This window comes from Zootermopsis nevadensis, unplaced genomic scaffold (genome assembly GCF_977971745.1).
Source record: "Zootermopsis nevadensis isolate Lab colony 2312 unplaced genomic scaffold, Znev_1.0 Znev_ptg000045l, whole genome shotgun sequence".
NCBI lineage: Eukaryota > Metazoa > Arthropoda > Insecta > Blattodea > Termopsidae > Zootermopsis > Zootermopsis nevadensis.
The window spans coordinates 275,863-303,712 of NW_028259177.1; the positions used below are offsets into that span (position 1 = coordinate 275,863).

At 36.6% G+C, this 27,850-nt stretch overlaps 1 protein-coding gene and 1 pseudogene across 5 annotated transcripts; one reads left to right on the plus strand and one right to left on the minus strand.

Moving 5' to 3' along the window:
* Positions 1 to 365: 365 nt before the first annotated feature.
* LOC147871592 (protein inturned-like) lies at positions 366 to 17,099 on the plus strand (annotated as a pseudogene). The gene is made up of 15 exons (XR_015538528.1): positions 366 to 456; positions 784 to 925; positions 1,977 to 2,061; positions 4,820 to 4,891; positions 6,347 to 6,603; positions 8,709 to 8,786; positions 8,828 to 8,879; positions 9,291 to 9,340; positions 11,151 to 11,252; positions 12,142 to 12,272; positions 13,077 to 13,177; positions 13,425 to 13,634; positions 14,161 to 14,240; positions 15,281 to 15,467; positions 16,388 to 17,099. The product of XR_015538528.1 is annotated as a protein inturned-like (transcript).
* A 2,465-nt stretch (positions 17,100 to 19,564) lies between these two features.
* LOC110831221 (zinc finger protein pita-like) lies at positions 19,565 to 25,542 on the minus strand. 4 transcript variants are annotated; one of them, XM_087360517.1, is made up of 5 exons: positions 25,297 to 25,542; positions 24,807 to 24,959; positions 20,703 to 20,916; positions 20,201 to 20,351; positions 19,565 to 19,785 (listed from the first exon to the last, which is right to left on the minus strand). In XM_087360517.1, exons 1-5 carry the CDS (start codon positions 25,435 to 25,437, stop codon positions 19,716 to 19,718), a joined length of 729 nt encoding a protein of 242 aa, XP_087216643.1. In that variant the 5' UTR covers positions 25,438 to 25,542; the 3' UTR covers positions 19,565 to 19,715. The 4 variants fall into 4 exon arrangements, with proteins under 4 accessions (XP_087216643.1, XP_087216644.1, XP_087216647.1 ...); XM_087360518.1 differs by lacking the exons at positions 20,201 to 20,351; positions 20,703 to 20,916 and adding an exon at positions 22,596 to 22,762 and having other exon boundaries at positions 25,297 to 25,532; XM_087360521.1 differs by lacking the exon at positions 20,703 to 20,916 and adding an exon at positions 22,596 to 22,762 and having other exon boundaries at positions 19,701 to 20,351; positions 25,297 to 25,533.
* Between the last annotated feature and the right edge of the window lie 2,308 nt (positions 25,543 to 27,850).

The window sequence follows — 27,850 nt, forward strand, 5'->3', positions numbered from 1 at the left end:
TGAAAGCTTAATGAAACTGCAGTCAGAGTCTTCTATTAAAACAAACTTCTTTTAGAAGTTAATATAGCCAGTTAGCTTAGTATGACTAGTGTTAGATTCCCAGCAGAGGCAGAGAATTTTTCTTCAAGTCCCTGCATCCAGATCAGCTCTGTAGCCCACCCAGACTTCCTTCCCGTGGGTAGTAGATGGGCCTTTCTGCAGGGGTAAAGCTTGGATAGGGCATGCCGCTGAACAAATCATTCCCATGTAATGCAGAGGTCAAGAACATATGCCAGCTTTATGTCCAATCCTGTCAAGTGCCTTCATTGTATATGTGACAGTCTAAAAGTATACAAGTTGTTGGTATTGAATTTTATTTGTTTCAGACTTAAAGGTTGATTACATGATCCCTAACAACCGGACCAGCAAGCGAACATTCAGGGTAAACGCAATTGCTGAATGTCCAGCAAAATTACGGTATGTTCAATCTTTTGTGAGCTACAGTCATATCTTTATGTTCACTTGTTTTTCATCAGTAGATAGCTTTGAATGTACAGGCATGTTTCTGACTTCACATGTGCAGTTATATGAAATGAGGAATATGTTAGCTACAAGTTTGCCTTCATAATTTCTACCATCTGCTGAAATCTCTTTGATTTTTTCCCTGGAAATAGGTATCTGTGTTAAACAGAGAATTCTTTAAAGTGGTAAAAATTCAGTTTCCCTGAGATTGCATTATGAGTATATTTTATGATGTTATAGGAATATTTTGCTTTACATGTAATGTTTTTTTTTATTATAAAGATTTCAGTTGGATGATGGTCAAAGGATATCAGTTCAAGATTATTTTACCCATGTCAAGCGTATACAACTGAGATTTCCACTTCTTCCATGCCTTCATGTTGGTTCACTTAAGAGAGAAAAGCCAATATATCTTCCACCAGAGGTAGAGTACGCGACTGTAATCTTGAGACTTGCAAGGAATGCAGGAAGTCCGAAGTGTTAAAGGCTGACGCTATTTTTCCTCCTTCACCTCAATTCCCCACACCACAAGTCTCAAGATTACAGTCTTACACTGTAAGAAACCTTATTTTGAATAGATGTATGGTCCTTTATGCACTGTAAATCAGCCCCTATAGAAGAGGGTGGGACTGATTACTCCCTGACTGTATTTGGACTGTTTTTAATACAGCTGACATTATTGTCATTTTATGTAGTAGAAGGGAATTTTCCTTTCTATAGAGATGGTAAATTTTACTTTTCCATTTATTGTATTTGATTCTTCGTTGGATTTCCTCTCATTGGTGTGGACTGTCTTATAACAAAGCCTTCTCCATTCTTCACTCTCCTCTTGTATCTGTATGTCTTAATTCACTTAGTCTGTCCTCATGCTTGGTCTCTCAGTCTGTTTCTCAAATCACTGGAAGATTTAGATTATAAAGAATTAATTTACTTATTTTGCATGTGTTTGTGTTTTTTACTCATATTTACAGTGCTTAATTTCAAATATTTAAAAACAGAGTTCTAAGAGTATCAGATGTAAGAAAAATATATTTAGTGATTTGTGAACTGAGTTATACAATGATTTATAGAGTTTCTGTATTGTTAGGTTAGTTAAAACCAGGACATATTTCTAGAAAGAATTGGCAGTGCTTTTATGGCATGTCTGACAATTTTAACATGTTTTGACAATCTTTATTTTTTATATTTTAAAGCAAAATTGCTGGTATTCCTTACTGGTGCATGCTGCCACAAAGAAGGCACTGGTTACAAGGGGCTGAAAAAGTAGATCAGGTGGGGAAGCAAGAAATACAAGCAGAATTTTATTTGGGATACTCTTGGAAAGCAGTATTTTTTTAAGATTTACGTTTTGGGCATATAATTAAATGATTTCACTTTGCTTGAAACCTGTAATTTACATGAACATGCATTGATAAATTTCATGATATTATGAATCTGCTCTGATCATACATTGAAATGCAGTTCTTTTTTTACAGTTGTGTGAGTAACAGACGGACTTCTGCAATGATAAGGCATACTATGACAAGCACTGATACGAGAAAACAGAAAATAATATACATGGTATGTTATCTTGGTTGTCTTTCTTACTGTAGCTGATATTGTTTTCTTTATTTTGTTAAATTACTTCCAGTATGTCTTGCAATCTGAATTTTTGCTTTGTACATGACTTGAACACACATTTAGTTATCATGTTCATAAAATGAAACTCACGTACCAGACGTCAAAATTGGGTGATTAGTACTTCTGCTGAATATTTCGGAGGTTCTTGGTGCAAGGCCTAGCTATTGTGGTTTGAGATTTTAGTAATTCTCTTCAACTTCTGCTGGGATAATGTTTTAAAACAAGGCCATGACTGGTTACTTCCACATCCTTCACAATTCAAAAGTCTTTATCTCCTCATTAAACACTATATTCTCTATATAAACTGTGCAATTAAGAAAGTGTTGTGTAATGAGGAGCACAAAACACATTCATTGTGCCAATATTTTCTTACCTATATTGAACTATTTGTATGTTGGACACCATTTCATAAATTTATTGAACAAATACTACAAGCGACACACAATGAAACGACGTACAGATGAAAAAGGTAACCTTCTAATTTGCATCAAGGTAGAGGTTTACGATATGAGAGCCATTCACCACATGGCAAACATAAAAGAATTATTTTAAGTTCTTGCGTCACTTTGTCCAAGGTGTCGCAACTTCCACTGAATTTGGATATGTGTATCTAATTCATGAAGAATGTGTGGCCGAGGAGGTTAGTAATCTGCATCCCTTGCGTAACCCCATTAGTGTCAGGTCAGGGGTTCTGGGAGGCCACGTGCAAGGCAGGTTTTCATAAAGGTAGTCACCGACTTCCAAACGCCAGAGTTGCAGTGCGCAATCCTGCCGGAACTAGGAATCCTGTTGTGGAAAATCTTCTGACAGTTGTGGCATTAACCACTGTTGCAATATGTTGAGATACATGATGCCTGTAATTGTGCTTTCTGCAAAAAAAGATCTGACCATAAACCTTTGTTCTGGATAAATAGCGTGTGGCTTTTTGGTACCCCAGATCTGGACATTATGTGTGCTCACACATCTAATCAGCTGGAAAGTTGTGGAGAACCTGTGGGGTGTATTCCCCCTGAGGGTACCCTTGGGCTCCCTCATCAAGCTTCAGTCCATGGTCTAACCCAAACCCAATCTTGTGCTTGAAATTGAATTTGTGGGCATCTGTCTGGCATGTTTTTCAGCAAAGATCATTGTTCCATGTAACTCTTATTGTATGAACTTTTATGTTCTGATCATAATTTGTCATGGAGTGAATTATGATTAAGGCCATTTCATATTCATACAATACACGTTCTTGTAATGAGTATTACGAACCTGATGAACGGTTGAAGTCACAATGTGGGAGGATGGTCCTGTCTCAAGACGCTGTTAAGCCACAATGGCATGATGGCATTTATGTGATCAGTGATCAAACAAACTCCTCATTCTGCCTCCTATCAGTGGTCACATGAATTATTTGTTATGATGTCCATAGCAGCACCGATGACATAATTGTCTATACTAATATCAGTAATATGAATTATTTAAGCTGCAAACTGTCAGTGGCTTGGCAGCCCAGCATAATGTATTAGGTTAATTTGTTGTTATAGTGACATCAGAAGAAAGTATCTTCTGTGGATGGAAGTGAATTAGTGAGCTTTCTAAAAATTAAGTATAGCATTTCTGTGGTGTAATCCGTAACTGTATCACTTTTGCGGATTAAGACGATAAATATGAGTGTGTGTGAAAAGAATAGTTATAGCAAATGGAGGGATCAATTACTATTCCTATATATGATGAATAGCCACGGTGGTCTAGCGGTTAGAACGCTAGCCTTGTAATCCAGGGCTCTTGGGTTCGATTCCCTGCGGTGCCCGAATTTATAACTTGTGTTGGGCAAGGCCGTGGTCTAGGCATCCCAACAATTACTCCATTCACACACAGAAGAAGGCAATGGCAAACCACTTCTGGATCATCTGCCAAGAACGTATATGAACAGGTCCCAGTCCAAGAAAAGGATGGAAGGATCCTGTTCATATGGACCTGTCGTCAGACAGAAAACTAAATAAATAAATATATGATTAAGGAGATAATGTTAAGCAGTGTGTGGTGTAGAGTACACCTTTGGAACCTTTGTGTCTTCCAAAGAGTATTACTTTTCAATTTTGGTGTTGCTTTAACATAAAAATGAGAATGTGAATTATGTGATGAAGTACGATATTAGTCTTGTTTTCGATACCTTCACACACCCATATTATCCATCTGATATCGCCACCATTTCATAAAACTTTAATGTCATATCTTATTTTATTTTATTGTTTTGTATGCATTTGATTCTTTCTTTGCAATTTTAATCTATTCCATGGTAGGATCATTGGAATTTATCTGTTCAGTTGCAGAGAGACTATTTTGAAGTGAGAAAATTCCAGTAGTGTGTCAGGACTTATATTGCATGTGTTATTGGACCAGGACTTTTGATAGGCCTTCATATAGTGTGGTCAGCTTTTTTGATACATAATATCTGAGTTTCATAAACTTTAGGTGTATAATTGAGAAGTGATAAGTAAATATAATGTATATTGAAAGTAGTAATAATTTCATATGATGTGTAGGTGATTGGGTGCGTAGTGTGGATGGACATGAAGTTACATTCCAAACCATCGACTCAGTTCTAACAAATCTCAGCACTCCTGGTAAGGCAAGCTGTAGTGTTTTGTATAGCATGTGGAACTGCTAAGAATCTGATGTTAATTTATGTTAACAGTTCATGTTTCCCTTACAGGTAGAGCTGAAGTTGCAGCGAGTTGCAGGTCGTGATGTTACAGCACAGTTGTCAGTTGAAAGCCCACCCAAGGTTTGTATCTTATATGCTCAGGCATTGTAACATTTTGGAAAAGTATTGCGTACAGGGCTTTGAAATTAACATTCATGGACTAGAGTCCTCTTTGAGGACTGATAGTTGCTCAGCTAGTCAAGAAATTTACTACCTTTATGGAACCTGGATGTTTACAAGGACCTGTCACTGTGATGGTGAGCTAGAGGAATTCTCTTCACACCGTTTCTTGAAGTTCCATTCTAACTTTACCATTCCATCTAGGCCTGTATTTTTCAGAAGGTTTATTCCTTATTCTTTCTGACTAATATTTTGTATGAATTATTTATTTCTTTTATGTGCTACGTGTTCAATTTCATCTTGTATCTCGTCCTTAATTTGATCAGAGTGCCCAGTACTGTTGATAAAACTGTTTTTCTGAAAATGTGAGTGCCAGATACAAGTATTAATTATGTCGTCTGTGCAAGATGTTCCCAAGTGATTCATAATGAGAGAGAAACAGATGTGTTGGAAACATGAAAAGTTGCATGTGTCAAACTCGGTACATATCCCAATGAATGTATTTGTCTTTGGCCAAAAATAATTTTAATATAAGTGTTGTGTGGGAGCATGAATGATTAAAAATTGACTTTGTTTAGTCAGAGACTGGTATTTATCAGTGAATGTGCTGCCATAAACATTTCAGAACTTGAAGGTAGAATACTTAATTGAATTTTTGAAGCAGGAGATTTGTAATGAGTCATTCGTTTGATGTCAGTAAAGCAAGCAGTTGAACATGGTTTTGATATTTGGAAATTTGGAGTTTGGTTTCTGGGTTGTACTGGTAGACTGAATTCTTAGAAGCAGTCAGTATTTTTTTTACAAAAAAAAATTTGATGCTCTGTTTTAACAGTTTATCATCCATACTTTTTCATAAAGAAACAAGGCACTATGCCAATACAGACTTCAGCCAGAAAACTAACAATTTCTAAGACAGACAACTTCTGAATGATGCAGTCATGTGATAGCAGCAGGTTCCAGCTCACCAGCATTACTAATTGCTACACAGAAACATCAGTCTTGTTGTTTATTATTGGATCTTGTATTGTCCCTTTATGGTGGCTGTTGTAAACACATTGCTCCAAATATTTGCTGAACAGTTTTTTGCACATGTACTTCAATCCATATTAAGAGGTCAAAGCCTTTTCCATTTCATCTTGAGTCACATACCACTAGTAAAAATAGTACTGGACTTGTGTAAGAACTTGTTCGAAAATATATCTTGCAGTAGTGTGTAATTTCTGTGGAAAGACTGCATTTTATAATTTTGGAGCAAAATAATTACTTTCAGCGTTTATATTTGATTTCCGTCGAGGCTCTTAATTTTTGAAGGTGGCACATAAATGTATACAAAATTTGTTATGTACTGCTACAAACATCTGCACACTTTTATGTATGTATTTTAATCACGAAACCGAAACTTACTATTACATCCAGGGAATTCAGAAGTCAGATTCGGTGAAACAGCTATTAGGGACCACTGGTGCTGGTGAACTGAGCTGTGTGCTACAGGAACTCCCAGTAGGAGTGTTATATCTCACACAAGAAGGTCTTACTGAAGGAGGTCCTGAGAACCAGGGTGTTCTGTATTGCTACCCAGCTCCTATGCAGAGCAATATGCTGTGTTCTGCACGAGGAGCCTTCATGACATTGCAGCATCTTCTTCCTGATGTGGCCCCATCTCCGCCAGTGAGGTGAATGTCCATACTGCAGCAATCAACTATATTGAAGTTCAGTAGTAAGTGAGAGAATTATTTCTTCCTTACCATTTTTGGTATTTCTGGCCTTCCCTCCCTCACTCCTTTTATCCTGCTCCTGTTTAAGAGACGTAATCCACTACTGAGGTGGGAACATCCTTGAAGAGGAACCAAGCATATTTGGTACTGGTATCATTTTAGACTTGTGTTATCCCGATTGACATTTTTAATGAAGATGGCTGTCGTCTGGGCTGTTTTGCTGTGTGGTCTGGTAGAAGTTTACTGATGTTTCAGAGGTGCACACTGTCTCTGTCATCAGGACAATGATTCAGCAACCCAGAAGACAGCCTTCTTCATACTTGCCACTGTGAATACCTGAAATCTTACTACATTTTTATTTTTTTCTCATTCTTGGTAATGTCAGGGTAGTAACTTCAAATAGACCACAATTGCATATTTCCATATTCTTATATACTCAGCATTAATTTTTATCTTCTCATCGTATTAAACACCAAGTGTGTGTTCCTACTAAGTATGTGTTTTATTAGTATCACCTGCTATGTCCCTTCAGATAGCCAGGATAGCTCAGTTAATAAAGTGACTGGCCGTGGACTGGATAGTCAGCCTTAAGCATGGGCAAGGATTTCTCTCTTTGTCACCATGTTCATATTGGCTCTGGGGTCCACCTACTGACCTCTTATCTAATGGGTAGTGGGTAAAGCAGCCATAATGTGAAGTTCCATTGCCAAGATTAAGAAAGCACGAGTTACATATTTACTTCCTTTCATGCCTTCGTGGCTTGATGCTTAATCACAAGGACATTTAACTTTTTAAATCCGTCCATTTAATTTAATATATATAGCCCAGTCATAATACGAGGCGCGTCCTCAAAGTAAGTTTCCCTGGGGCCGTTTACAGAAACAAAACACAATTTCATGGAAATATTTATTGCAACAGATACAGCAAGTGTCCAGCTATTTTTAAACATATTCACCACCGGAATTGAGACATTTGTCATACCGTGGGACCAACTTTTGAATACCTGTGTCGTAGAAGTCTGCCGCCTGGGATTGGAACCACTGTGTGACAACCATCTCCGCCTCTCTGTCATTCTCAAAACGCTGACGCTGACCGGACAGGAATTTCTTGAGGTGTAGGAAAAGATGGAAATCACTGGGAGCGAGGTCCGGGCTGTAGGGTGAATGATTAAACACCTCCCAGCTGAACTCCTGCAGGAGACTTGCTGTCCGTCGAGCCGTGTGCGGCCTAGCGTTATCACTGACCGCACTTCACAGTCGGCGGGAGCTGGAATAAGAACCTCCATCTTCAACAGCTGCAACGATGCTAATGTGAGAACGCGGGAGGTGCCGTTAGTGCATGCGCCATGCTACGTCATTGCTCTATCACGTACGCACAGTCGCTTCGCTCAATATAAGGTTTGCTAGCTGTGGGACGAGTGGGAAACTTACTTTGAGGACGCGCCTCGTAGTTTATGAAAATTTATTGCTCCGCTGACAAGTGTGGGGCAGTTACGTGTTCTGAAACACTACAACAAAAGACTATCTAATTCTTTTTTACATTAGTCTATCGACTAGAGGCTCCTCACCTTGGAGACCTGCTGCGGATATGGGTACGAACCTGCGCGACACCTCATATTACATATCTTGCATTCAGAAATGTTGTTATTTTATCTGAGATTTGGGTATCTCATAGTGGTGAAGGTGTCAGTTGAATCAGTAGTGTTCTGGATTGTATGTGACCGATGATACTACATGGAGTCACGACCCCGAAGATAAGATTTTTGTGGTGTTTGGGAAAAGTCTACTATTTTCAGAAAATAAAGTCACCTTTTCTTCAAGTCAAAATATTGACAGGTTTTTTATTATTTCTCTGTTTCAAGATTAATGACAGCACTTACTACTGAACCTAGGATCTTTTGTATACTAAACTAATACTATAAGCAGTAGAATAATTTATATAGTGACTTAGGAAAGATTCCTTTTCGTTAAATAGTGCCAGTTTCACCTCTGAGTCAGTGCTTGACTGGACTTGAAAGTTAGTAATTCAACTTTTATTTTGTGCTTTTGAAATGTTTCTTATAGGTGTCCCTTGCGTGAAGCTGTGCAAGTAACAGCTGATTTGGTGCACAGCTTACAGTTCAACTATCAGACCCTTTCACGGTAAGTATAATCAACAGTTGCTACCCTTATTTATTATACAGAATATCCCTGGGGAAAGTGTACGAACTGGAGATGATAAATGAACTGATATTTGTAAGATTTGAGTTTTTAACAAACGGTGAGTATGAAGATTTGTGTCTTCTGGGTTGCTGCGCTGTGTAGTCTGGTTGTAGCATAGTTAATTGTAGGTCTTATCTTTTCTTGGACAGGAAAGTGTTAAGGGGCTGGATTATGTATGTATGTCCCTGGCAAGATTCATTATCTTATGGTAGACACTGTATCATCAGATTCCTCTGTAGTTGGTTATCTTCATATTTAATGTATACTTATGACTATCAAAATAAGATAACTAGAGATGTTTAATATCTGTTTTTTGCATCCTATTTTGGTGTAATGTTTTACAAAAGCTTATGGAGATGTGATGTTACCCTTAATTTGGTCTTATTTGAATAATAATTGGTAGAACCATATATTTTATATTCTGATACTTAACTTTTATTAAAGGGACAAGAAATGCTGGTGGTTCTGTTGGAATCTGGAGGATGCACAGTTAGGTATGTACAGGATACTTTAACTTTCATGCACAAACATACTCGATATACAAAAAATACAATATACAAATATACACAGATATAGTGAGTCTGCTAAATCTGTTCTATAAGAATAACAGATTCAAAACCTTTCATTGTTCAGGACTGTTGTGTGAGCAAGCAAAATCCTCTGGTCATTCATATGGGCAGTGCGACATGATTCCATGAAATGTGTGCTGGTTAAAAAGAAAGAGAAATTGCATTTACAGGTCATAGGGAAATATGAGAACAGTGATGGATATCCATGAGGCATGTGCTTCTTAGAACACTGGCATCAGTTGCAAAGAATGGTCAGTGATTTTTAGTGATCATTGCATATAATTTGTTTCTGTTCATTGATTTTTCATTTCTTTAATTGACAAATATGATTTTACAGTCCACAAAACTTTGTTGAGTTTACATTTTGCTATGCAGGATGACCTGAAAGTCACTGTGGTTTTAGAAGTCTAGAAACTCTTAACACTTAGAACATATTAAGGAACAAATGCTGAGAAAGACTGTATTAGTAAATTTTTTACATGTCTGTTTTGTAGCCTCTAGTTAATAACTGATTTCAGCCCTTACATTCAGCAGCATCCCTGGAGTTATTGTTTCAGCAGCTGTTTGAGTAATCTAAGTTGGCCACTTGCCCGTTTCACGGGTACGTGGTACTTCGTAGCCCCATATGCCACACCACACAAACTGCAATTTCCAGGCATTGCAATCAAAACCTTTGTGTAAGACTGAGTGTATTGTTGGTTTTGGTATTTGCAGTTATATAACGGCTGTCTTATTTGATATCTTCTTTGAATGCTTTGTTGACCTTTTTGTAGGCATGCCATTACTCGTTTGTTCAGATTTCTCGTACCAATCTCTCGTCCAGTTTTGTTTTTGCTGCTAGGTGGATCTTGGTGGTATGTTTGCCAAAATGTTCATTTGCACGCTAGTAACAAGGACTCCGATCTCGATATAAAATCTTATGAACAATTTCTATACCATGTGAGCCGCAGGCGTCCTCACACTTAGGGAGATTCAACGTCGCGTTCAGCCACATGATGTGGGAATAATGCTTTGTAACTTTGGCTCCGATACCTTAAGAATACAATCTGTCTACAAATCAACTGATTTCTGCAATGACCATTAGACATGTATATAAATATAGGTTATAAGTCTAAAACGTAGGCTGATGATACACGTGGTGGTGATGAAATCTGTTATGGTGTCATTTACCATTTTAGTAAGTTTACCCTTATTAATACATATTGATCTTTTATGAAGGAGGTCAGAGTCGGAATCACAGATTTTAGTACCGACTCCACAGCCCTGCTAGTAACAGACTTAAATTCAGTTAACCACAGCATGCATTGTGATTTCACTTGTGGGCTGTCCTTTTGTACCGAAGCATATCATCATGTATGTAAGTCTGATGCAGGAACACATTACTTTGTAATTGGCTCAAGCTTTTGGTTAAATTTTCATTTCAATATTCTGTTTCTTCAGTGTGTATTTAGTTAAAAAATTGAGACGCCTAAAACTCTTTTCGTGAGTGACTTTCTGGACTCTCTTTAATATTTATTAACAAAGTGATACGATATTCTGTTCCCAGTGTACGAAAGGAATGACTGTAGAGATACAGTAGGCTGTAGATTAAGCAGGTTAAAATAGTTTGTGTTTCAACAAATTCATTCTCAAATTTGGAAGAAACATAGTTCTCATGCTATTGAATTTCCAGCATGTATGATTAATTCTTCGTGATGCATATTAGTGAACTGTGATTGTTATGGTTCTGTTACAGATTGGAAGGATGCACTGGACCAGATGTATGTTATGTTGAACAGGCTCAAGACACACTTGCACATATTCAAAAGCTTGGTATTCCAGCTGTAGCTGTCAAATGGTAAACAATGATGTTAAATAAATATGCACTTTAATAACATTACTGAGAACTTCATGTATCAGTGTTATAACTATGGTACTTGTTGAACATTTTCAACAAAGTCTGCACCTCTTCGCTCTTTGAGAGCAACCTTTATTCACAGAAAAACATCAAAATAAATATTTATATATATCATATTGGCTTTTATATAATACAGAATCTTTAGATGGGAAAATTTGCGTCAGTACTACTTGCCTAATTTTATGTCTGCCACCAAGAAATGGAAGAAACTAGTGAAGTGTTACGTATGGAGCAGAGACTTGGACACTCAGGAAGAAGGAACAGAAATACCTGGAGAGTTTTGAAATGTGGTGTTGGAGAAGAATAGAGAAGATCAGGTGGACGGATCGAGTGACCAACGAAGAAGTATTGAGGAGAGTCAACGAGCAAAGAAACATTCTGCAGGCGATTACACGAAGGAAAGCTAACTGGCTGGGACATATTATGAGAAGGAATGGATTACTGAGTGACATCATCGAAGGCCAGGTTGAAGGAAAGCGAGGACTGGGAAGAAGACTGATACAGCTAACCGACGACCTTAAACAAGGAAAGAAGATGACGTTCCAGGAATTAAAGCGAGAAGCCGAGAATAGGGACAACTGGAAAGCTCTTTTTGGGCAGAGCAATGGACCTGTCGTAAGACAGAACACTTAATAATAATAACCAAGCAATGGCTCATCAGAGTTTTACATGGAAAGAAGTAGCCTGTTGGAGATTTATTTTTCATAATTATTTTAATTGATTTCCATTTTAAACATTCTTGGTAATAAGTGAATAAAACAGGCAGGAGTTGACAGTCCATAAGTACTTACTGACAGTGTCACCACATAATATAAAAAAAAATATTTAGGTTGGCATCAGGGCCACGTCCACAGGTGATACAGCCTGAAATGGTTCCTGTGCGCAAAACATCACCCAATTTTCTTGGGTTTGTTCGGTCTGCTGATCCATCAACTCCGTCTAAACATGCATCACTAGTGAGTGAGTGTACAGTTATTTATCTTTATCCACATTTGTATGAAAATTGGTTTAATCATAAAGTAGTATCTTATATTAATTACCCCATGACTCATTCTCATCCAGTCTATTTTGTTATGTAATGTACTACAAGTAGAAAAACATTAAGTTGAATTTTGTAATTATACTAATATATACTGCAGTTTAATTACAGTGGGACCTGCTTCAGTGTAAAGGCTTTCTTCTAGGGATTGCAACTGAATTCTCTCAGTTTTGGAATGTCTTTTGTTTAAAGTTTTGCTCATTTTACAGCTCATATTACTGTGATAGAGGAACCTTATGTGAGAATTTCTTTACTTTGACTTTACTATGACTTTTCCTGGCTCCAAGATAAACATTTTGTGATAAATTTATAGTACAAACAGTGCAAAAACACACACACGTACAGTGTAAAATTGATATTGTTTTACGTACTTTTTTTGTGTCTGCTATTTTAGAGGTGAAATTTCTCTCTTGCTCCACCATTAAATTTGTTGTTTGTGGTTTCAGTATCTCGCACTGTTCTTAACTCTTGTCGTTTCTCTCCATTCATGAGGGTTAGAGTTTGAATCCCATTTTATTTAATGCCATATTTTTAACTTGTTAGGTTATGTAGTTTCAGATACCAGGATGATCTGTGAATGATGAATTGGAAAAAATGTGAAAGAAACTGGTCATGGCTCCTAAGGGAGAAATTGAGAAAAATGTGTAGAAGGTTTGCCTCTTAATTCCATCTCTCTAGAAACTGTAGAATCAGCTACTTTTATTAGTAATCTGTTTTCTCTGTAGGTGGTAGTTCTATATCTCTTGGTTCTCCTTATGGCAAGAAACCAGTGGAAGTGACATCAATACTCGAGCATCGGACAGAGGACTGGTGTTCACTCCTTCAGGTATTTGCACTTACTGATCTAGTTTATCTAGTATGTATTAGATGCTCTTTTTTCAGTTATAAATTAGATGGAGTGTGAACTTGATCACTCACCCCTCACTATTGGTATGGAACTTTTATCTCCATGTTCATATAACTTCATCTGAAGATGCTTGAACATAGGAAATACTTAAGTCACGATGATTCCTAGTTTAATGAAAATAAAATGGACTTAATATGAAAGACTGTTAAGATGCTGACATGTACAGGTCTCTCAGTACAAGGCTCAACTTCGGAGGATTCAGCCAGCCAGGCGACCAGTGTAGTGAGTGAAGAGGCTGTTCCTATACTAGGTCGACGAGCAGAGAGAGAGAGCAGGGTAGTCGCCGTGGTAGTGATACAAGTGCCACGCTCACATTCAGAACGATCTGACAACTCAGATTCAGACTGGGAGCTGCGGCAGGTGTGTAGTGATTACAGCCACAGTTGCACAAGGATTGCAGTACTTCTGCAGATAAACTTCTTTATTTGTGGACTTATACTAAAATTGCTGTTTGAACTTAATTCTGTCCATGAAATCTTTCAATTTGCTATTCTGATATGAAATTACTTTTTAGCACTGATGTTGCTAAGATTAATTGTTTTTTGGTTTTGTGAAGTGATTCAGTAAAATGGTCTTGATTAATTTTTGGAACAATCTGATTTTAACGTGTTTATTGTTGAAATAAATTGAGCAGAAGCCGTAACAGGCATGTATGAAATTTAATTTTTTGTTTTATTGCCACAGAACAAAATTCTAAGGTTAATGGATTCTACTTGCCTTGAGAATTCAGTTGTTAGTCAGCTTCCTGTCATTGTTAGCTGTTTTTAATTTTGAGTTCTAATTTGCATTTTGGTTGTTTGTGCGCCTGACATTGACAGTGTTCTTTCTACTTGGAACTTGATCACTGTCTTCAGTAGTAATGTTACTAAAAATAATTTAATAATTTTGTCTAATTTTACGGTGGACTCTGAATAGCCAGTTTGACTTGTCTGACATGGGACAGTCTTTGCTTAATGACATCAGTTGATATATTACCTTCAAAGTAAGTGCATGTCCTGGATTGGAAAGATAAAAAGGACATTTCTGTTACATCATATCATTTCGTGATTTGAAAGTGGTGGCCGAGAAATCAAAATGGAGTGTAATATTGAACCAAGATGTGCAGTTAACTATAACCACGCCTTGGGAGAGGTAAGCTTTAGTGATTAAAATATAGAATCATCCCTGATTGGAAGGGAAAGGGGATTAAAATAGTACAGATCTTGCATAACAGTACATGTTGCATACATAGTGTACAACTCATCACAGGGGAAGTTTCATAATCTGAAATTCAGATTGCCATAGTTCAGACATAGAGGAAAAAGCTACTTTACTGTTCAGTGCAAGCGTAGACAGGTCCTTCATAAATCCAGTACTACAGAGGTTCTACAGAATGCATTTCATTACAAACTCTTGCCCAGTTAGCAGTATCAAGGCCGCCAAAAAAAAAATAAACGACACCACTGATTTGTGCCGAGGTCGTGAAGTTGTTCTGTGTCTTGAAAACTGTTTCGAGGCATTTCACCTCAAATTTAACTTATAAATTTTGTGAATTCCACATCATAAAATAATTATGTCAGTGTCTCCATTCCAAGTAGCATGAGATTCATAAAAAAAGTATACAAAAATACATGGCGCCACAAATTATAAGATCACAGTTGACACATCTTCACTGCTGTGGGAACCTTAATCTTGGATAATTCCAAAGTTATTGCAGTTTCTTTGCAGGTCTACAGATGAGCCGAGGTATAACACAGGTCATTTATATGCCTAGATCGAGGGTTCAGACATGTATGGTGGCCTAATTGTAAGATCAGTGGGCATGGATTACTTTGTGCGTTGAATGGTATACAGTCCAAGCAATATGCACACAGAATGGATGGAAGAAAATGGAAACAGAATGTTAAATTATAGGGGGGGGAAACATACAAAAATAAATATATAGTGTTGTTTAGCATGATGATGGACTTTGATATGCATAGTTCTGGTTTATTACTTGAAGATTGAAACATGTTGAATTGACATGAGTCACTTCATTTTCAGATTAACTGCAGGTGATGGAAATATCCTGTTTCATTATGTACATCTAGGCATCACTGAAGGAATCTTATTGTGTCCTCCTATTAACAGAGAGCAGGTGCAGTCAGAGAGGTTGCAAGAGATCCTTCATAACTTCAGACGCAGTTGTCAAGTGATACATGACCTGCTGTACAATGCTGTTCACTTCAAGGTATTGTCTGCGTAGAAATCTGATTACTGTTTGTATTGTATTCTGAATGCATCACTGCTAGTTGTTTGAATTCAAATTTAAACCTGAAAATGCATTTTCGTTTCCATAAAAAAATGCTTTTATAGAATGTATGTTGACAACTTGTATTTTGATTCACCAATACTTGTACTGTGATTGATCTTTCCACATTTGTGCAGAGTTGCAAGCAGGAACTGTTGAGGACATTTTAGACATCTTCAAGAAACAGTTGCTGCACTGGCTCTCAAGAAAGTTCTTCTGTATAGAATAAATCTGATTTGTAATAATTTTCAAGGCTATAATGTGCTATTCCATATAAATGTCTGGATACTGTTGTTTATAAACATATTGTAACTATGATTCATTTTGGAACAATTGTTTACTTTAATCCGTCTTATCACAATATTTAAAATTTCTTATAATTAAGATAATAAAATATCATTGATGTTCCATATCGATTGATCGATTTACATTTTGGAACATTTACACAACATGTTTCAGTTTTTATTGACCCACACCTATACGAAGACAGTAGTACTTCTGGACATATTGGAACAATCACTCCTACATCTTTGACCGATATGTACATCTGATAAAATTTAAGAAAAGACAACACCTCGCCCAAAAATGAAAAAACAAACGTAATGAAACATCACCAAATGGAATCATATTTGAGTTTTAAGTTTGTAGATATTTTACACCTGATGATGGTTTTATAAAAACTGAAACATGTCGTGTAAAATGTTCCAAAATGTAAATCGATCAATCGATATGGAACATCAATGATATTTTATTATCTTAATTATAAGAAATTTTAAAATATTGTGATAAGACGGATTAAACTAAATAATTGTTAGAATATTCACAATATGACGCAATTACACTATCTTACTTCATTTCAGAAGCTTATGGGCCAAGAAATATCCAAGTCTTTAATTAACAAGTCTTTGGTTGCAATTAAAGAGCATGGAGTTCTTTTTTGAGTGCACAACAAATGACGGAGAGTGCACCAAAAAGTCTGGACATTTGGGCTGTACTACCTGATGGCAGAAACAAATCCACTTTCTGAAATGTAGTTATAAATCTTAAGATGACAGACAATGCCCAAAACAAATTTTGTCATCAAAAATGTTTAGGTTGTTTTGTTAATGTAGTTTTTTTTAAAATTCATATGTTCGGAAATGAAGTAAATCTGTACGTTATTTAAATAGTATGGAAAGCCTTAATGACCCCTGTGTACTGCTTTGTGGAGTCGTAAATTTGACATTGAATGGAAGTTCTTAGGACCATTTTGTAAATAATTTGTTAATGACTGCTTTCATATATGTGAAGGGTAGCATAGTGAGAGTCATGCTGTAGGCATTGTGTTTACCCTGACCAACTCCATGGAACAGTCTTCTTTGAGAAGCTGATGGCACTTAGGAGATCCAGAAATTCCTGACCTGAAAGTTTATTACTAGAGCCTGCCACTGGATTCTGTCCTGAGACAGTTCAATTCAACACATAGTCAAAAACCCTAGTTCTTTATGATCCATTTTATTATTATCAACCCTTTTATGCCTCATCTCATGATAACATGAAGTAAGAATTATACAATAAGGAATTATTTTCTTGTTCCAGACAACTCTTCTTTACCCCTCATCCAAGGGAGGTTTATGTGTGTTACCATGACTCTGCCCCACAAAATATGATTGAAATTGCATTTAGACTTGGTCTCAGCGCTTCAGGCTAAGGAAAGAAGTGCCATAGGAAATGGAATTTTGAATTGCAGAACTGTAAGGTATGTGAAAAGAAATGTTTGAGAAAACACAATCCATTTGCGAGATAAAGATTCTGACGGTGACGAATATGAATATGGCTGTACCCTGGAGGTAGTAGGCACCTCTGAAATGTCAGTATCTACCAGACTATACAGCACATCCCAGATGACAGACATTTGAGAATGAAGTTCAATGTGTAACTTTGACTTTTGGGCACAACCTGCCTCAGTTGTTAAAGATCTTCCAGCTTTTTGGCAAGCACTTTCCACCTTCAGAGTGATTGTATGTGGATGTTATTACTGATTGTAGGAAATTAAGGTGTAAGGCTGTGATGGCATCCAGTGACTGATCATATAAAGTTTTATAAAAGAATTTTAAACCTATTCAGAAGTTGATGGTGATCTCATATCTGTAATTTTCCTTATAAAGGAATTGACATTCTAGTTCAGTTGAAAATTGTTCTATAAATGACGTTCCATATAGGGATAAATACTCTTAATTTCTTGGCTAATTGATTTGGACAAATTAAATGTTTCTACTGGATTAGAAACATTTTATTTCTTGGTTTCACACTGCTTTTTCCAATCTTCATAAACTTGGTACATTTTCTCTGCTGGTTTAGTGTCATCTATATGTGCTGTAGGTTCCTTATTTTAATTGCATCTTTACCTTGGAGCATGATAACTAATGTATAAGAGGTTATCATAATGTTACTGGAAGTTTTAAAAATATCAGTGATCTCATCATTTATGGTCTGATATATCTGCTGTCCTGTCTCACAGACAAGTTTTGCAAAATATCTGCAATACCCCTGACAGCTTTATAGTATGGCATGGTACTTATAGCCAGTGTTAAACATTTATTATGGTATTTGTATTTATTTATTTCAGGAATACCACAGCAAAATATGCTTAGAAACTAAATAGAAGTATTACAGATTAATTGTACAATCAAAATCAAACGAAACATAATAGAAGGCTGCCAATACTTTGCAAGTGGAAGACAATGACCAGAAAGCATCTTGAAAGAAACTGCTTTTATGATAAAGTAAGTGGTTATACAGTATACCATAATTTTGAGACACGGTTAAGAAGAATTTTTTGTGATGAAGAAAACATAGTGATTGATATCTGCAAGGGAAAGTTGAAAAGTAAAGGCATATGAAATGTTTCTCAAAGCAATTGGTACAGCAACATATCTTGTAACCCACAGGTTAGAAGCTTCTTATAAGGTGGCGACTGACTTGTAACATTTGCCTGTAATGTAACGTGTTGCAAATCGAGCATTACACAAGTGAAGACAGCGAACGGAGCCGCTCGATGCGAGCCGCTCACGCTCGCGGGCACTCCATCGTGTTGTCGGTTTTTTTGCTACGTTACAAGTCAGTCAGTCAGTCGAGCGGCGTCGTAACGAGCATTCACGAGTTCTTTAGATAAGAGTAGCGTATTAAATGAAACAAAGATAACACAACCTCCACGTCCGACATATTGAATGAAATGAATGGAGCACACATGAGCACAGTCGAGCCGAGCGTTCAAAACGAGCATTCGATGTGCCTCACCAGTTGTGGTGTAATGTAACATGCTCGCCGCGAATGTTACATTACGAGTAAATGTTACAAGTCAGTCGCCACCTATAGGCATAATAAAGCAGGGGAAGAGATATACTGTACAACCTACAAGAAACAAAAGCCTAAAAACTTTGCACTGGGATTATTAAAGAACTCCCTTTAGCTACCTTTATGTGAAGTAAATCTTAGATTTGTTCTGTTATTTGTCAGTATATTTCCATTAAACAACAGTACATCAAAATGCCAGTTATTTGTACACAGACTGTTACATTTTATATCTTAATTGTGTCATGTTTGTGTTTTATTGATACAATGTTTTATTTTCCGTCTATACACAAACTTAAAATAATGTTGTTTAAAATTACTTAAAATTATAACATTTTCAGTAGATACTGCATCTTGTTACATTTTTTGTATCGACGACATGTTTCAATGTGTATCACATCATCATCAGGTCCACCAATTTTAATACATTTTAAAAACTGTTGTACATTTTGCGTTGCGTTTATTGATTATTTTGATTTGTTTAATTTTTAAGTTTTTTGTCTCTTCCTTTAAATTTTGGAGGTTGTACTTGGATGTTTTATATCTGTAAAATTAATTTTCAAATCGTGATTTTGGATATTGACTGTTACATACTTTAATCTATATTCTGTTGCTGAAATTGAAGGTGTGTAATGTGTATGATGTATTCTTCCAACAAATAATCTCCAGTATGATCCGTCGGTGATTGCTATCTTGAATTTGACATGAACCACCGCTTAACTTTAAATATCTTAACACGCAAGGCACAGATCACCAGTCCGATATTTTTCCTGTACCATTCCACATTGTATCGAATGTGGACTTTGCAGTTCTTGTCTAGAAAAGTTTTATAGAATATGGACATTTCATCAGCAGTTAAAATTTGTTTATCTGTTCCTGAAGTTTTGTCTGATGGAAGGTTGGCATCAATGAATTCATTTCGCTCCTGTCAAACAGAGACATTACCTTGGTTGGTTGAAGACTGTTTTGATCAACTAAAGGAAAGACAACATTTTAATGGCATAAACCATTTCATAACAAAATTATGGAGATTAAGTTAATAGTCACCATACCAACATTAATGATCCACAAAGTATGACTGTTCTTCCTAAAGCACATATATGTTACATGAAGCCAGTTTTACATAATAAAGGAAATGAAATTGCATGCTTGTTCAAGCAACCTACTTGAAACAATATAGCGAAACTGTCACTGATGCATGGTGCATCTTTGTGTCTCTCTTTCCACCCATCCAGTCTACAATTCAATTGCATATACCACATAATAAAGTCTTTGAAGAATTTGGTATTAATGTTTATGGAGTTTAGTGGTGAAGTAGGAGAGGCATTAGACATACCTACTTTTTCATAGGACTGGCACTTCTGTGTACAATATGGAACATACTGTAGATAATATAGAATGAAATCAGTGACTGCCAACTCATAACACTTTGATTATATTTTAACCTTTCCATTGCCCTATTTTTAAGCAAGTCTGTCCCAATATTTTTTCCTGAAAATAAATTAGCATTAATGGTATTGCACATGTTTCATTAGTGGAATTCTTTTTATTTTACAGGTAGAAAGTCCACTATCTTTTAAAGTTGCATTCTTCGAATCTAGCACTAGAATACAACCACTTATAAGACATAAAATGGGGTTGCTGTAAAGTAAAAAATGAACATAATAAAAGCAAATATTTGGATTTGTGATTGTAGGCACGAACACATAACAAAGTAATTCATTTGTAGATGAAAGGACTAATGAGTAGTTATACAAGTTGGAAAGTATTATAAAAGTCAAACAAGTATATTTCTTTAACTATTCCTCTGACTGTATATCGACAATATAACTGTGACTGTACCGTAATGAAACTTTGATTGTGTTTTATCCAAAAAGGCTTCATTCAACTTCTGAACTTCTTCTCTACGAACACGGAACTCCTTTTCAGTTTCATGTTCATTTCTTGGTACATGGAAAACAATCGGTCGTAGATTTGATATAGGATCTGGTGGTCCTATCGTATCATGCGTTGTTGGTTTGGGCGATGCAGATTTTGGAGGAATGTGTGTTCCACACTAAAATGAAATATTTTGAAAATTATTACAAAACTTGTGTAAAGAAGAACTTTCAGTAGCCAGCTGCATAAATACGTCTATACGGAAGGGTCATTCGGCAAAAAGCGTAACGAAGATGTGTAAGTTCCATATCAACAATGTGTAAATATGGACTGACAACAATGGTCAGCTTTTATAAGAACTCCTATGTGCATTGTTATGTTACCTAAGAAACTAATTGTTTACTTGGCAATGTTGTGTTACATTACTGCCATCAACAGCCCGCTTTAGTTATTGTGGAAAGAGCTGAGCTCTGAATCGCTTGTAGAAGTGTGTCGTAGACTAGATAATTTTGTGCTGGTAAAAACGTTTTAGAATATCACAAGTACTTATATAAGAATTATTACATTACAGACATATTTACATCAGATTCTCTAGAACCGTGGTTCCACTGTCAACTTTTTTATAAACACTTTGCAACAGTGATGTCTATGAGCACATATTTACCATTTGATAAAATATTGGTTCAACTTGTGGTAAATACAACTGTTGTGTCAGGATATGGGTGACAGAAATGTTGAATTAAGGGACAAACTTCAGATCCTTCAGTCTTGACTGTAGCAAAGTAAATCATGGGAGATGGGAATTTGATGTTATCTGTGGCAGGTAACTTGGAAAGTTTTGGGTTTGGGGGCATGAGCAAACATGTTGGAGATCACATCAGTGAGTACGCTGACAACCAATAAAAAGCATGAGACTGCACAGAACTGTATGCTTGGAGCTGATAACAGTTTTTCCTTGCACACAAAAGGTAGCTAGGTTACTTCTCAAACTCAAGTATATAAATGCCAAATTTTAAGCACAAACTGAACCAGGGTATATATCCAAAACCCAGCCAAGTGTATTTATATGCTCTGTGTATATAGAGCATCATAAAAATTTAAAAAGTTGGCCAAACTGTGGTGGCATTGACAAATTCGATTAAGGAAGTGATGTTATACACCTTCATCGATTAGACTCTCCGACCTGTTCCGATTCAAACAGTTCTAAACTTTGAATCTTTATACATTAGGCAGGACCTTTGGATGAACTGACTTCGAATACCCGGTATAAACTTTCTCATGTGTTTCTCGATTATCATAATCTACCAGGTTCCGGAAGGTCATACATACCGTCTCGCCTAATATTATTCTCGTCATTGCTTCAGATGTTTTCTTAATACCACTACGTATGTCATGGGGAAACACTACTGGATTATTAACATGATAAACACAACTAAAGAAGCCTCAATAGTGACAGAACAACCTATAGAAAGAACCTGTACCTTGGATTCATTGAGTCTTATATTATTGAATGCCACTTCTTCAACTGCACAGGTTACACAGCACTGAATGGTAGGGAAACAAGTGGGAGGATTCAGTTGTGGACTATTTTAAGTTTAAATATGGAATACCTGAAAGGACTAAGGAAAACCATAAAAACACCGGTCACGAAGACTGGTCTCTAGTTCCAAGATTTAAATACAGGACTTGCGAAATATGGAGCAGGAATGCTAATCACTGAAAGTCAATAACGGAGTTTATCAGTTACACATTTAAATAAATCACAACTTCAAAATGGGATTGGTAATACCACATTTGGATCTTAAACGACAGAAGAAACAGGTCCCAGAAAATGGTGTTAGTAAATTTTACACTTACGAATCATTTTCATCGTGTTTCAGATCTATGTCAATATCCAAAGAGTCTGGTTCTTCATTTATCTCTACTTTCAGCTCATCTTTAGATTCGTCAATACTATCATCACCATCGTCATCATGAAAATTATCATTATCATCTTTAACATCACCAGTCTTTTCACATTCATCCTGTAACAACACATTTACTGGTGAGCAATGCCCCTTGTACACCCACGGAAATAAATGTTAGGGTTGAACCTGGTACATGCATTTCTGAGAGTCATGCAGTATCTATAATAATGCCCGTGCATCTGAGTTGAACATGTTATTGAAGCTCTGATAATAAGATGATGGTATCGAGAGCCATCACAGGGTTTTGATTCTCTAACACACCTTCCTCAGAACATTATTGGTATCGGCAGACAACTTAGCATGAGCGTGACATCACAAAACTAGGAAATTGATAGAGATTCTACTAGTAACTGAAAATGCATCTGATTATGTACTCAACTGCATGACCTCAACTCCTATCGAGAACTGAAACCCGAGATAATTGTCTTCAACATGGTGCGGCCAAGACTGGCATCACGACCACTATGAACCACCCATAATGGTCACTCGTGGGCCGACTAGTCTGCCCATACTTATACCTCATACCAGAGTAATACGAATTAAATGGACTGTGCTGAGAACTGCAATACATGTGGAAAGGTGAAAGAGTCTTAATTTCATATTCATCACTGAAATGACTAATCACATAGAACATAACCTAAATGAAAGTTATAAATCATTCTGCAGCTGCGTTGTAAGTGAAGGTGAGATGCCCTTTCTACGGACAGCGGGAGTATAAGTAAGCGAGCAGCAAGCTGGCAGCTGAATTGATAGTGAGGTCAAGTGGAAGGATGTGCTTGGAGCCAAACCTATTGCTTCAGTTGACGATATTAGTAAAAAGAAAGATCACACTGACACTGACTAAACAAATCTAACCTATCCCACTATTTTTAAGTACCTACATTAACACAGCAATGTTTCTACCAGCGTGGTTGCAGCTTCAGAGTTTAGGACCATAAAAACTCTAAATATGCTTACACCCATAATAAATAATTTAATTTCAAAACCTTTTACTTATTTAATTTTAAAAAACTCAACAACTAATTGGCAATGCAAAAGTATTTCATTCACCTTTATGAACAATCCATCCAGCTGCCACATCAGGTAACATGTTGCGGCAGCACGCAGTTAAACGTCATAATTAAAGAAGGTGACTGTCTTCTGCGTTGTAGCCCCATGAAGTCTGGTAGAAGTTTACCAATGTTTCAGATATCATTGCTGCCTCCATCATCAAGGCAATAAGTGCCCTGATAATGGAGTCAGCAAAGACCTTTGAAACATTTGTAAACTTATGTATAGAATGAAGCTTTCGAGGCGACTGAAACTGACAAAACACTCTCGGGTTACGAGCCGTGTCAAGTGGCCGAATGATGAATAAACCGAATCGGCAGGCAGAAGATGTGGTTTTTTTGCCATTCAGACACGTGACGCGGCTCGTAACCCGAGAGTACTTCATCAATTTGTAAACTTTTACCAGACTCACGGTGCTACAAGCCAGAAGACTCTTTGGACTCACTGAAATGAAAACCTCAAATCTTACTCATAATTTAAATCTGACCAGCAGTCTAACAATGGGAGTTTCAAACCACTACAACCAGACAATAATGGTTCACATTATTACGCACACAATATACATTGTATATGGCAAGAAATAAAAATATATGTGATTTGGTATTAAAAAATAAATATATAAAACAGAAATAAAAATAAGAATATTAACAGTTAAATCCAGACTGCATGAAGGCAGAAAGTGGCCCTTGGTAGCTTGGGGCCTGCATATGGCCAAGCTCCCCCCACTCCATAATATATACACCTCTTGTTATTTAGTGAATTTATAAGCACAAAATGTTGAAGTATGAATGTTTTGTTCTTTACCTGAACTGGCATTACCAGCGGTTATGCAACGTACCCTCAGAGTATAATTTTGTCTGAAGGAAGAATAATACTGACAACAAGATATTATAATAATTATTAAGAAATTTGATGCTTTATATAAATCTACAAATACATTAGAATATATCAGAATTACAACATTTCAGTTCCAGGATATTTTGAATATGCTTTTATAATGAGTGACAAATGTAATTTAACAGTACATGCAGGTTTAAAAAGTGATTTTCACCTTTACCAAAACCAACTCTGGTTTCGGCTTCACAGCAAACTGACGCAGTGCAGCATCTGAACTCTCACATTTCTGATTGAAGGCATACCACCTATCCAGTTGACGAATACAATGACGACATACTCTCGAAGGAAGACCATCACCAGCCACAACCTAGTCAAAGTATTTAGGTTAAACAAGCATCAATTGTAAATCAATCCTCTACTTTCATAAATAAAGTCTTGAATATTGTTCATAACATTCCTTATCAATGTAGGAATAATTTTACAATCAAAATCTTTTTTAATGAACACCAAAATTATATCAGGTTTGACAGTTCATGAATGTTTCACCATTACCATCAAGAAATTAATCAGTAAAGCACAAGGTTGAGAATACTATGAATAATTATTAGAAACCTCTTATCTTGTCCGCCACTTTTAAGATTACAAAAATCATTCGCCGAAACACATGATTACTACACATACATTAATCAAGTTTTCAAACTAACCTTAATAGAAACACACATCATTATTCTAACTGGCAACGGAACCGGTTGTTCCTTTGTTTGGGGTGATTCAAAGATGTGTACCATCACTCCCTCTTTCGACATACACAACCGGCATATTTTAAATGGGTTGGTACTGCTCATCTTTCTAAAATATATATTAAAAATGCTAAAACAACAATTCCAAGCATTGACTTAAACACCACGGCCGCCATCCTTAATAACACACAGGCTTGCATCAAAGAGAAACGACAGGAATAAAATTTCCCTACAAACGAATTTTTCGATTTCTATACTGTAATCTTTTCTGTATGCGAATAGGTTGTCAGATGTCATGCCATAAGTACTGCTATAACAGCTTTTTTCAATAATTATATATATACATATATAATATATTGTTATGTAAAATCCAGACACACGTTCGTGTATGCTTATACGTGAATCAGTTCTTCTTCGACAGGTTTCTGTGTTGTGTACCTGAATCTAATGTATTAATCAATGTATATCAATTTAAAATCTCGAATAGGTTTCAGATTTTAGAAACGTATAAATATAACGAAAGTGTGGATATCAACAGGGAGTGGGAAAATGTCAGAAACTGGATCAAAATTTCAGCCAAAGAGAAACTAGAATACTTTGGAGAATGTAAAATAAACCATGGTTTTATGAAGAGCGTTCAAAATTAATAGATCGAAGATGGCAAACAAAATTTCAGTGGTTGCATGACCCAAAGAAAACGAATAAGGATAACTCTTTCAGCCCCAGAGGTTTCGTGGCGTAACCACAGTTTCGAAAATCAATTTATCAGTACCCTGCGATTTCTTCACGAAACCCACTGGAACATAGAGCTGCCATCTTGTATCCATCCACGGTACTCAGTACCTTTGAAGGCATGCTTCAGCCATGTGAAAAAGCATTGCCACTACATAGTTGGTTGTGTTGGAACCTGTAAGCTTTTGATTTTGTGTCAGTGCTATTTGGAATAATTAGGTGAGTGTTTTGTAATAATCCTACTGGTTATATTATATTGTCATGAATTAATTTATATATTATCATTGGTTTAAATGTAAGATGCTTTACAATATTGACAGTTATGTTTGGTTTTAAGTTTTAACCATTCTGTTTTCCTCCAGAATATCATGGCATCAGGAAGATTTTTGAAAGGGGGGAAAACTGACTCACAAATTAATAATGGCAGTATTTGATGAAATTCCCAGTGAACTAGAATCAGGCACTTCAGATGCCAGTAGTTAAACTGAAGATGTCATTACAGACATATCAGACACTTGTGAATCTCCTATTGATATGTTTCATTCTGTGTTTACACATGCCATTATAAATCATTTAGTGTTTCAAACAAACCTGTATGCTACGCAGAAGCAAGGTGGTGGCCTACAATTTCAACCAACAGGTAAAGACATTAAAAAAATTATTGCTATCAATATCCTTATGAGAATTAAAAAACTGCCAAGCTATAAAGACTATTTGTCATCTGATGAAATGATTAGGGACACTTTTGTAGCTTCAGTAATGAGCAGAAATCATTTTGAATGGTTCCTTGGCCATTTACATGTGAATTACAATAGCGATCAGCCACCAAGAAACGACCAGAATTATGACAAACTCTACAAGATCCGTCCATTGTTAGAAATGTTGTCCACGACATTCAAGGACTATTACAAACCATCAAAAGTTCAGTCAATCGATGAATCAATGATTCGATTCAAAGGGAGCTCCAGTCTCCGCCAATTCCTGTCTCAAAATCCCATAAAGAGGGGGGTAAGAGGTAAGGGTATGAGCAAATGACAGTGAATATGTATCTGAATGTCAGATATATACTGAAAAAATAGGCCAGACAACAGAAAACATTTGGGAGCTAGAGTGGTTCAGGATCTAACAAAACATCTTGAAAGAAAAAAAGCCATCAAGTTTATTTTGACAAGTATTTCACATCTGTACCACTCATGAAGATCCTTCAAGAGAAGGGAATTTATGCTTGTGGGATTGTAAAGAAACAACGAGGAGGGATGCCAAAAGATTTCAAGAATGAGAGACACATGATAAGAGGCGAATTTGATGTTAGGAGCAGAAGTTGTGGCATTACTGCATCACTATGGAAAGACAGAAAGGGCATTCTGTTTCTGTCAAACTTTCATGATCCAAGAAGAATAAAGATGGGACCTCAGAGGGAATTTCACGTCTGTCTTCTGGGTTGTTGCGCTGTGTAGTCTGGTCGATGTTAACCAACGTTTCAGAGGTCATACTGCCTCCATCATCAGGGCGATGAGTCTGAAGATTTCTCTCTTCTGGGTTGACGCGCTGTGTAGTCTGGTCGATGTTAACCAACGTTTCAGAGGTCATACTGCCTCCGTCATCAGAGTATGAAGATTTCTGTCTTCTGGGTTGTTGCGCTGTGTAGTCTGGTCGATGTTTACCAACGTTTCAGAGGTCATACTGCCTCCATCATCAGGGCGATGAGTATGAAGATTTCTGTCGTCTGGGTTGTTGCGCTGTGTAGTCTGGTCGATGTTAACCAACGTTTCAGAGGTCATACTGC